The sequence below is a fragment of the Amblyraja radiata genome, chromosome 11 (assembly GCF_010909765.2).
Source record: "Amblyraja radiata isolate CabotCenter1 chromosome 11, sAmbRad1.1.pri, whole genome shotgun sequence".
NCBI classification, from domain to species: Eukaryota; Metazoa; Chordata; class Chondrichthyes; order Rajiformes; family Rajidae; genus Amblyraja; species Amblyraja radiata.
In genome coordinates this window covers 50,379,973-50,392,232 of record NC_045966.1, presented here as the reverse complement: position 1 = coordinate 50,392,232, position 12,260 = coordinate 50,379,973, and the positions used below count along the sequence as shown (strand labels likewise).

General features: G+C 42.6%; 1 protein-coding gene across 1 annotated transcript in view; it reads left to right on the top strand.

The window, feature by feature from the left end:
- Window positions 1-12,260, top strand: part of LOC116978624 (protocadherin Fat 1-like) — a 157,748-nt gene that overhangs the window by 119,642 nt on the left and 25,846 nt on the right. The window contains exons 14-19 of the mRNA XM_033029910.1: window positions 508-897; window positions 3,313-3,527; window positions 4,605-4,742; window positions 6,683-6,826; window positions 9,510-9,707; window positions 10,640-11,444. Of these exons, the coding sequence (XP_032885801.1) occupies window positions 508-897; window positions 3,313-3,527; window positions 4,605-4,742; window positions 6,683-6,826; window positions 9,510-9,707; window positions 10,640-11,444 (1,890 nt within the window). The remainder of the gene's footprint in view (window positions 1-507; window positions 898-3,312; window positions 3,528-4,604; window positions 4,743-6,682; window positions 6,827-9,509; window positions 9,708-10,639; window positions 11,445-12,260) is intronic.

Here is a 12,260-nt window from a genome sequence, read left to right as displayed (position 1 = left end):
AGTGCAGACTGGGCGGTCGTTACGCTGAACACCTGCGCTCAGTCCGCCTTTGCCTATGTGATCTCCCGGTTGCCAAATATTTTAACTTTCCTTCCCATTCTGTCCTGGCCTCCTCCACTGTCAGAATGAGGCCACAAACAAATTGGAGGAATAGCACGTCACAATTCACTTGGGCAGCTTACAACCCAGTGATATGAATGGTGATTTCTCTAATTTCAAATTACTCCTGCATTCCCTCTCTCTCCGCCCCTCCTGGTCATCCTGTCTTTTCCACTGTTCGCATCGATATATCCTTGCGTTATCAACTCTTTCACAGCCAACAATGAACCATCGTGGGCTCCACCTCTCCTTGGTCATGTGAAGAGGGGTCTCGACCCGAAATGTCACCTATACCTTTTCTCTAACTGCTGCTTGACCCGCTGAGCTACTCCAGCATTTTGTATTTAACTTCTTAACATCTGGATATTTTAGCTTGCTTTTGGTTGACCTCTTTTTTTCCATCAATAGGTCGCAATTCGGAGATCACATACACCTTAGTGGAATCAGCAAATGAGTATTTCTCTATGGAGGAGCTCTCTGGTGTCATATACCTGGCAAAGTCATTACGCAAGGAGCAGCAGAAAACCTTTAACCTTATTGTTCAGGCCAGAGACCATGGTCTTCCACAGAGTCTTTCTTCATTTGCCACTATCATAGTTTCAGTCATAGGCATTGAAGAGTTCATCCCTGTCTTTATACAAAGGGAGTATGTCGCCACTGTCCCAGAAGACGTGCAGAATGGAGCAGAGATACTCAGCGTGTCAGCATTAACAAGAGATGCCACGAATAATGCACAGATCCTTTACACCATTATGAATGGCAATGAGCATGGCAAGTTCCGCATTGATTCCAAATCAGGTAAATATATAGGCTTTAACGTTTTTTTATTAATCATCATACTGCCGTAATCGGTATAATACACAATAGTATTACTCCATCATTGAGCTTGCCATTCTGCTGTGTAAATATTGTATCGTTTCTTCATAAGTTCATAAGTGAGTGGAGTAGAATTAGGCCATTCGGCCCATCAATTCTACTACGCCATTCTTGGCTGTTCATCAGATAGATTTTATGTGTAGGAAGGAACTGCAAATGCTGGTTTACACCAAGGATAGACACAAAATGCTGGAGTAACTCAGCGGGTCAAGCAGCACCTCTGGAGAAAAGGAATGGGAGACGTTTCGGGTCGAGACTCTGCTTCAGACTGAGAGTCCGAGGAGAGGGAAATTAGGATTATGAAAAGGTACAAAGAACAAATGAATGAAAGGTATCAAAAGAACAAATCAGAGCCAGCACCCATAATCAAGGAAAGGCAGAGCCCACAATGGTCCATTGTTGGCTGGGAAGAGGTGATAAACAATGAAACTCAGCAGGACAACAGTGAAACTAGCAGGATGACTAGGGTGGGGAGGGACACAGAGAGAGAGGGAATGCAAGGGATAAGTGAAATTAGAGAAATCAATATTTATATTGCTAGGATGATATAAAACATAAATGTTATGTTTGTTATCAACTCATTATTCACCAAGGGACACCAATAAATGAAGGACTTGGGGTTATGCAGTAAAATAACTCAGTTAAAGAGATAAAGTGCTGGAGTAACTCAGCAGGTCAGGTGGCATCTCTGGAGACCATAGATGGGTGATGTTTCAGGTCAGGACCCTTCTTCCGACTGGAGAAGGGTTCCAGCCTGAAGCATCACCTATCCATGTTCTCCAGAGATGCTACCTGACCAGTTGAGTTACTCCAGCACTTTGTATATATTTTTTGTAAGCCAGAATCTGCTACATGCCTTTGTCTACAAAATAGCACGGTTGCTTGTTTCACCAACATGTGGAAATAATTCTCTCTCATTCTTAGATAGACACAAAATGCTGGAGCAACTCAACATTCTCTCCACAGATGCTGCCTGTCCCGCATTTTGCGTCTTTCTTCGATTTAAACCAGTATCTGCAGCTCTTTCCTGCACATTCTCTCTCATTCTTTAAGTGTGTAGACGGGAGAGCAATGTGTCACATGGAATAAAGCATAAAGAGCCATATCACTTTACTGCAGACTTACCTAGACATGCCGAAGCAGTTCACTGCCTCAGGAAATATATTGTTTTATATTCAGTACTAGACTTTTCCCTTTGAGCTTTGAACACACAATGAAACCAGGGCAGGGTGTCATTCCAGATCTGGTAACACTTGCACCAACTAAAAGTGTCCATTCTTTTTGTCTGCCTTGAGATGCAGCTTGTCAAATGTACGATTAATATGCATCAGTACTTGGATGGCTGATCCTGAATATTGCCGAAGGTGGGCTCATAATGTAGATTAGCCAAAATTTGCTGGGTGTGTAAGAACATATTCCATGCTGCCTCTTCTGCAAGTAAAGACAGATTTCTATGTTATTAAAATTGCTGCCTTTCAGTGAGGCATAACAGCCATGATCTGTCAATGTTAAAGTCTATCCTCATGGAAACACTGTGCAGTCTGAGAAACGTTCTGACTTTCCATTGTGGAGACAAGGCCATATATTAAATGAAAGCCACATTCACTCGGCCAATTAGGGATGCAACACTTAAGCTGGGGTAGAGTGGCTGCCTTATGCCCCTGTCCCACTTAGGAAACCTGAACGGAAACCTCTGGAGACTTTGCGCCCCACCCAAGGTTTCCGTGCGGTTCCCGGAGGTTGCAGGTGGTTGCCAGAGGTTGCAGGTAGTGGAAACAGGTAGGGAGACTGACAAAAACCTCCGGGAACCGCACGGAAACCTTGGGTGGGGCGCAAAGTCTCCAGAGGTTTCCGTTCAGGTTTCCTAAGTGGGACGGGGCATTACAGCACCAAAGACCCTGTGTTCGATCATGACTATGGTTTGTACTTCCTGCGACTGTGTTGGTTTTATCCGGGACTTCTGGTTTCCTCCCATATTCCAAAGACGTGCAGGTTTGTAGGTTAATTGACTTCCGTAAAATTGTAAAAATGTCCCCAGTGTGTAGGATAGTGTTGGTGTACGGGGCGATCGCTGGTCGGCGTAGACTTGTTGGGCCTTGGGGCTGTTTCAGTGTTGCATCTGTAAAAACTAAAGTTAACTTTCTGAATTTCAGTATAGTTCACTATATATGAAAGTACTTTGAGAGGTCCTGAGGGATTTGTTGCTCTTCTTTAAGAATTTGGATTATTTTATAAGTCACACAAGTGGAGTGGAGAAATGGCAGATATTTTTTTTAATTGTGAAATCTATTGACGTTAATCCTTTCCTAAAGAAGCCATATCTGTTACTGTGTTTAGGAGCCATGTACGTGAATGGGAGCCTAGACTATGAATCCTGCCAGGAGTATTACCTGTCAATTGATGGCAACAGGAAAGGGAAGCCGTTGCTCAGTGATACAACAACGGTAATCTTCAATGTCACGGATGTGAATGATAACCCACCCATGTTTGGCCACAGTGTACATGCTGCCGAGGTCAGTGAGGATGCTCCACTGGGAGAAATGCTCCTTAAAGTAAGTGGGAAAACAAAACCTTTACAATTCTACTGTCGTCAAATTGTGGTCAGACAGACGCACATGAAAGAAACTGCTCTTGAAATGTAGCACTGATGATTTATAGCAATAACAACACAATCTATCCTGGTGATAAATTAGTTACACACCAACTCCACCCCATCTGCCTCAAGCTTATAAACAGCTCAGGTATGTAAGATCGAGCTATACCTCCTTCATTCTATGCCCTGTGTCTCCTTCCTGCAGGGAAATCAAGTGTCTGATCTGTCAAAGGTCAGATAGAATATTTTAAAGGTAACTTTCAGTTGCAAAATGAAAATAATCTTCATGATTCTTGCCAACCCCAACAATAAAGTTATAATTAAATGTCTGGCTGGCCTGAGTTATCATTGAAATAATAAACAGCCAACAGAAGACTTGGTAATACAGTTATTATTGTATTCTTGTCAAATGTTTAGAGGTGAATTCAGCCAGTGACAGTCGAGTCTGTAGGCTCACTTGTGCTTCTGCTTGTATAAGAAAATAAACAGAGTTAGAATTACTGTCTTAAAAATCTTTACTGAAGGGTTTGCTGAATAAGATAATGATGAGTTGGGGGGCAGCTTCTGAATGTCCATATCTGCAATTATCATCTGGATGCTGCAGCTCTCTAATGTCAGGTGGACCTTCAGTCAGGAGAGAAGGTAACAAAGGATGAACAGTTTCCTATTTGGGCCAGTGTTTAGACCAGTGGGAAGCCATTTGGAGGTGAGGTGCACCGTTGAGGCAGGAAAGATGGAGGAGAGCATACATAGTGTGGATAATGCAGGTGGGATTGCCAGCAGTCTGAACAGAGATTGTGCCTGTAGTGATCCCTCTGGTTAAACTCACGACATGCATTATTCTCATATTTCCTTACAGTAAGTGGAGATCTTAAGCAGTGCTTTACTATTGACTCAAAGAATAAAAAGATTTTGTGATCACAGCACCTCGTATTTTTCACATATTTTCTCAACGCGTGGAAGAGAACCATTGAGCCACTTGTGTTTTTATTCCATTTTTTGAACACATTGAAAATATTCTGTTGTGTTTTCTCAGGTGACAGCTTCTGACAAGGATGGACCCCTTAACAATCTGATCCATTATTCAATAGTTAATGGAGATCCTAACCAGCATCTAACTATTGACTCAAAGAATGGGGAGATTTTGTTATCACAGCATCTTGACAGGGAGGAGGTATGTACAAAGACATTGACTGAAGTACTGAGAAATAGAGGCAATAAGCCAATGTCCTCACAAGAGAATAGATGCAGGAAAGATTCATTGCTAGTCTGTTTGAGAATATATTGCCCTTTTTGAACAGGGTATAGACCTCATCAGAATAGACCTTACGGGCGGCACAGTGGTTCAGCTGATAGAGCCGCTTCCTCACAGCACCAGAAGAAAGCTGACGCTTACATACTTTATGAAATATATATGTTGGCCACCGTAAGAGGGATTTGATTCAAAGTATTCTTGCTACTGCGGGTCGGATCCTGACCTCGGGTGATGTCTGTGTTTGCACTTTCTCCCTGTGACCGCGTGCGTTTCCTCTGGCTACGCCGGCTTCTTGCCACATCCCAAGCCGAAGATAGACACAAAATGCTGGAGTATCTCAGCGGGACAGGCAGCATCTCAGGGGAGAAGGAATGGGTGACGTTTCAGGTCGTGACCCTTCTTCAGACTGAAACTCCAGAGATGCTGCCTGTCCCGCTGAGTTACATACTCCAGCATTTTATGCCTATCTTCGATTTAAACCAGCATCTGCAGTTGCCTTCCTACACATCCCAAAGACGTGCAGGTTTGAGGGTTAATTGGTCTCTGTAAATTGACCCAATTGTGCAGGCAGTGGATGTGAAAGTGGGATAACATAGAACTAATGTGAACAGGTGATGGATAGTCTGTGAGTACTCAGTGGACCAAATGGCCTGTTTCCATGCTATATCTTTCAATCAATCAATCAATTTAAACCTTGCAATGGCTGGAATAATTTTTCTTCTACCTTACACCATGGTTCAAAAGATAAGCAAAAGGATGTGATCTTTTTGGCAAATTGTGACAGATAAAGGGAGAGGAATCTCCTCTTGTTCTGATCTTTGTGTTTACTAAAGAATGGACATACATTGCCATGTATTATTAGCTAACATTCCATTATTTCATTCTTTTCAATTATGAGTATTCTTCATCGTGTCGTGTCATGGTAAAATTGATGTCTTTTGAAGCTACCTGAAGATATGGCTTACATATCCAAACGTATCTTCGGAATAGGGTGATAAATTATACTTCCCCATTCACCAGGACATCTTGCTTAAGTGTTGAGGACATTCTGCAAATGTTATTGTCAGGGGCAGTAGTTTATTTATGAAAAAATATGTTGACCATCATCCTAGACATGTTGAGAACAATCCCAACATTTATCCCCCCCGAGCGCATCTCAACTAAATCAGCTCAGACTAATAAAACTTAGAAACGTTTAATCACGTTACAGAACATTATCACAGCATTATCACGGTACATTTTTACAGTCAAACTCAAAAAGGATTCAGGTAATAATAATAATGGATGGGATTTATATAGCGCCTTTCTAATACTCAAGGCGCTTAAATGGTACAACATACCATTGAAATGACATTTGGACAGGAATAGTATTGCAGTGGTAGAGTTGCTGACTTACAGCACTGGAGACCCGGGTGCTGTCTGTATGGAGTTTGTATGTTCTCCTTGTGACCGTGTGGGTTTTTTCCGGGTGATCGGTTTCCTCCCACACTACAAAGACGTGAAGGATTGTAGGTTAATTGGCTTTTGTAAATTCCCTCAGTATGTAGGATGTGAAAATGGGATAACATAGAACTAGTGAGAACCGATGATGGTTGGTCAGTGCGGTCTCGGTGGGCCTTTAAACTAAACATGAATGGAAAAAGTTCAGAGAGATCTGGGTCAAATATGGGCAGACGGGACGGGGCTAAATGGGCATCTTGGTCAGCATGGATGAAATGGGCCGAAGGTTCTGTTTCTGAGCTATATGACTTTATGATTCATTTGTTTCAACAGCATGATAGAAATACAGTACAAGTATTTTACAATTATATTTTTATAACTGTAACTTATTCCAAGTCATGTGTTTGCTCTTTCCCCAGATATCCAGTTATTCCTTGGTAGTCCGGGCCACGGATAATGGCACGCCACCACTGTCCAGTGAGACCATTGTAAACCTCCAGGTGTTAGATGTGAATGATAATCCACCCACGTTGTTTCAATTCAACTACAGTGTGGTTATTCAGGTAGGAGTTAATGTCCCACGGATGCAACTTCAGAGAAAGAAGTACATAATTGCCTAGAAATTGGATACATTTTCTGGTCGAGAGCAGAATCCCCCTATTTTGAATCCTCCGCATGCATTCTTGACATTGGTTTCACCATGGTAAAGTTGTGTGGGGCACTTCCATGCATCATTGCAACTAATTGCAGGTTTTATTTGCACGTCATATTCCGGAGAAGCATAACTACAGCATGTAAAATGATCATTTGTTCCGTTAAGTCTGCATCATCTCTCTATAATGGTAACCTATATGTGCCAGTCAGTCCTCCAGAGTAGATCCCAGAGCTCTAATTCATGCGATACCTTTGGGCTTGTTCCAAAATGCACCACATCTTACCACATCTCTGTTTTCCATATCCACCGGCATTTTCCAACACTGTACCACAAATGCATGGTGGCACAGTGGCGCAGTGATAGAGTTGCTGCCTCACAGCGCCGGAGATCCGGGTTTGATCCTGACTACGGGTGCTGTCTGTACAGGGTTTGTACGTTATCCCCGTGACCTGCGTGGGTTTTCTCCGAGATCTCCGGTTACCTCCCACACTCCAAAGACATGTACAGGTTTGCAGGTTATTTGGCTAGGTGTAAATGTAAAATTGTCCCTAGTGCATGTAGGGCAGTGCTAATGTGCGGGGATCGCTGTTTGGTGCGGACTCGGGTCCAATTCGGTTGGCCGAATTTCCGCGCTGTATCTACAAACTAAACTACACTAAAATGCACCCGATCCCTTTATTGATCCAATGTGTTGTGTCAGACAGGCAACTGCTCTCTATGAAATACATAGGTTGGATTTTAACACTCCTGGAGAGGAACAGGGCACAATAATTATTACCTGAAGATGTTACAGCTTTGCAATTTTTTGTGACTTTTTAATGTAGTATTATCACTATTCACAGTACCTATTTAGCAAGCCAGAATAATTAAAGCCCAATTTCTAGGCAATGCATTTTATCGCTGACAAAGTACTAATACCTTGCATTTATATGGCACTTTTAAACATAATAAAACATCCCAAAGCTGTGTGCAGTAATATTAGCGTGCAGTTACGTCACAACAAGCCATCTGTTAGGATAGTTGATCAAAATGTTTAAAAAAATAAATAGGTGTTAAGGATTGTCTTAAAGGAGATAGATAAGGAAGGAGAATAAGGGAGAAGTTTGCAAAGGATACAATCCAGGCAGATGCAGATGAAGACACAGTTGTGAGTGGAATGAAGAAAATTAGGGTGGGTGGAATTTTGAGAATTGGAGTGAGCATGAAGGGTTGGTTGTTGGCTGCAGGAGGTTAAAGATACAGGAAGAGGCAAGACCTTGTAAAGATTTGAAACTAAAGTTAAGAATTGTAACACTGAGGTGCTGCCAGACTACAAGCCTTTGCAGTTTGGCAAGTTGTATTGGTGGGTTATAGGAGCAGCAGGTTAAAGACACTTTAAAGCCAAGATCATCACTCAGCAAGTTTCCTTCACTCTACCACTGTACCCTTTGTATATTATAGATTTAACCTACCGGAAAACATTGATCTTCAATTTGGGTGCTACGCTTGGGTGGTCATTTAACACGTGCAGATTTGCAACAAATGTGTAAAAGATCAAAATAAACTTAAATCATCTTAAAATTACAAACTAAAAATTGAAGATTACGTAATTGAAAGGGAACAGTTGGCATGTGGTATGGGGAGAACTTCTCATATTCAACCAAGAGGGAAATTCAGAGAGAGAATTGTAAACCAGGCATTCTGACTTTGAACCAGCTGCAATCAGACTTGTTCAAAGGTAATGCTGGTCAAATGATTAGTCCAGAAGCCAGTCACACCTAACTGGTTGCATTCCTAATTTAATACTAACATGAGGTGTCAAAAGGTGGGCAGCATCTGTTCCAAGCTTTAGATCTGTTCCCCTCATATTGCTGAAATACCAACATCAATGAAGCAACACTGACCAATTTTTGATAAAGATACCACAATGCAGAGAAATCTCAGAGTGCAGGTACACTATTCATTGCCAGTGATGTCACAGGTAGATTGGATGGTGAAGAGGCTTTTGGTACATTGGCCTTCTTCTGTCTGGGTATTGAGTATAGAAGTTGGAACATTGTTATAGTTTTACATGTGAGGCCATATTTGGAGTATTGTGTTCAGTTTTGGTCACTCTGGCATAAGGAAAGATGTTATTAAACTGGAAAAAATACAGATAAGATTTATGAGGATGTTGCTAGGATTTGAGCGCCTGAGCTATAAGGAAAGGTTGGGTAGGCTTGGATTTTATTCCTTGGAGTACAGGAAACTGAGGTGTTATCTTATAGAGGTACATAAAACCATAAGTGGAACTGGGTCAGGGAATCCAGAATCAGACTAGGTGGGGGTGAGTTGAGAGGGGCATGATTTAATAGTTATCCAAGGAGCAACTGTTTCACTCAGACGAATGAGCTGCCAGAGGAGGTAGTTGAGGCAGGTACTGTCACAGGATTTAAAAAAACACTTGGACAGGTAGATAGATCAATATACGAAAGGCTTAGAGGTATATGCGGACAGATGGGACTAGTTTAGATGGGGCATCTTGGTTGAAGGGTCTTTTTCCATGCTGTGTGAATTCATGGCTGATGTTGATCAACAAACCTGTAGACTATGAATGATTTCTCCATTCTCAGGAGAACGAGGCAATTGGCTCAAGTGTACTGCAACTGGTGGCGATAGACAGAGATACTGCCTCCAACGGACCGCCATTCCTTTTTACTATCACTGCCGGCAATGAGGAAAGCAACTTTCACATCAACCAACGTGGACTGTTGACGACTCAGGCACGTCTCCAACAGAAAGTGAGAGAGCAGTACATTCTACAGGTCCAGGTAAGTTAACCAAGACATTCTACATTCTGCTTAATCCTTTCCTATAGCACAAAGTGGGAAGATAAAAGCAAAGGAAATTCAGGTTCCATGAAGTTAGGTGTCATTTCATGATATCAGTTTTTAAGAATCTTCTTCTTCTTATCGAGCCCACACACAAGATTAGTTGTTCAGCCAGAGCTGAACACATTTCTCAGCATCTGCTTACAATGGTGTCTGTCTTGCGCTTGTGCCTCTTGTGCATGGTGGTGGAAAGATTGGTGAAAACAGGGCCGCGACGTGAATGCTCTTTCCTTGACCCCAGTTTTTAAGAATGATGAATGATAATGATTATGTTCCCTCATGATCCTGTGCTGCTGGTGCTGAATAAACAGAGGGCAATCTCCATTGTTCGACACTTCTGGCAGTACTGTTGCCTCATGCCATCGGATCCTTTGAGATATAACTGCAGATTATTTCTGGTGCAGCAAGCAGCATACTTCCAACCTGTTCAGACGCATCCATAACCCTGGCATTATTACAACACAGTAAACAATGCCACTATTGATGTGCCTCCTTACTTAAGATCCTGCCTAATTCTTTGCATATAAAATTATCTCATTAGTACAGATATGTCTTTCTGAAAACAGATTATTTCAGTAATAGGTATAATACAATTATGGTCTATACTTCTAGGAATCCATTTCACTAAAATGTCTCCTGGCTGGAGCACTGTGAATGGGAAGGAATTATAGACTGGGTTATGACATTAGGTAGATTCTGCTGATTTACCAAATGAGAGCCTCATAGAGTTGGGTACTGTCTGGTTTTGGCACAAGTTCTGCACTGTTATCCAGAATGTTTATTCACTGAATCCTGTCTGTCCTAATTTCAACAAAAAACAGGGAGTGAGCATTGATGCAATGATATTTAAAAAAAAACTCTGCTTTGTACAGGTGACAGACAATGGTTGGCCACCTTTGTCATCCTCATCTTTTATAAACATCCGCGTGATCAAGGAGAGTCGGTACCCGCCATCCGTGCAGCCGTTGCAAGTCTTCATTGTTACCACGCGCAGCAAGTTCCAAGGAGGATTCATTGGAAAAATCCACGCAACTGACCTGGATCTACATGACACTCTCACCTACAGCATGATCCCAGGCTTCGGCCTGAATAACATGTTTGCCATTGGCAGCACAGATGGCAAAGTGCAGGCACAGCAGGCCTTAGAGACGGGGCACTACCTGTTCAATGTCAGTGTCTCCGACCGAAAGTTCATCACCACGGTGGAGGCACAAATACATGTCATGCATGTGACGGCGGATACGTTAGACCAGGCCATTCTGGTGGAGCTGGCCCAGGTTACACCAGAGAGGTTCATCAGTGAACACTGGTGGAACTTTCGGAGATCCCTGGCAGGTCTCCTCCAGGTTCGCAAGAACTTCATTGATCTCATCAGCTTGCAGCCAACTCAAGGCTCACCCAACTTGGATGTGCTCCTGGTGGTAAAGAAGTCAGAAGAGTCCTTCTATGAACCCAGCATTCTGAAAGAGAAGCTCATCTCCTCTGCTGCGGACTTGGAGAGGAAAGATGAAGTTCACATAGTTAGAGTGGCTCACCACTGCTCCGACTACTACTGCCCCCAAGAGCACTGCCAAGGAAACTTTCAACTGGACATGGGAAATGTGTTCACATACACCACCACCATTCTGAGCTTCATCGTTCCTCGATACATGCACCATCGCACCTGCTCATGTAATGGTAAGATATTTTTGCATGATCATTAAATCAAAGACCCGTCCATTTTTTTCTGTTTATCCTCTTCTCTGGAGGATGCCAACCATAGCTTAGTGGCTACAGTGCCTTCTGAACATCAGTGGGTCTTTGGTTTAGACCCCACATATGTACACGAGCACACAACCTTGCAATTCAGCGCACTATTGAGAGAAGGGCGCACTCCCCACGTGATGTTGGAAAGTTATCCAATGACGAATATCATTAACACCTTGACTGGCCATTTAAGTGCAACAACCTCCCTATACAATTACTCTAAGGACCATACAGCACAGTTTAGTTTAGTTTAGAGATACAGGCTTTTCGGCTGACTGAGTCCGCACCGACCAGTGATCCCCGCACGTTAACGCTATCCTGCACACACTAGGGACAATTTACATTTATAGCAAGCCAATTAACGGACAAATTTGTACATCTTTGTGGAGTGTGGTAGGAAACCGAAGATTTCGGGGAAAACGCACGTAGTCACGGGGAGAACTTACAAACTCCCTACAGACAGCACCCATAGTCAGGATCGAACTCGGATTTCTGGCGCTGTAAGGCAACTCTACCGCTGCGCCACTGTGTCGCCCACAGAAACAGGGCCTATTGCCCAAATTATCCATGCTGACCAAGCTAGCCCATCTAATCTAGTCCCATTTCCTCACTTAAAAAATAATAAAAAAGAACTAAAAAAAACTGCCAGATTATGCCATCATTCTTTCTTTGAGTAGAAAATCCTCCAATAAAGAATTTCAGCAAAATGGCGTTACGATATTGCTTTGGGGAGATCTTATGATCTGG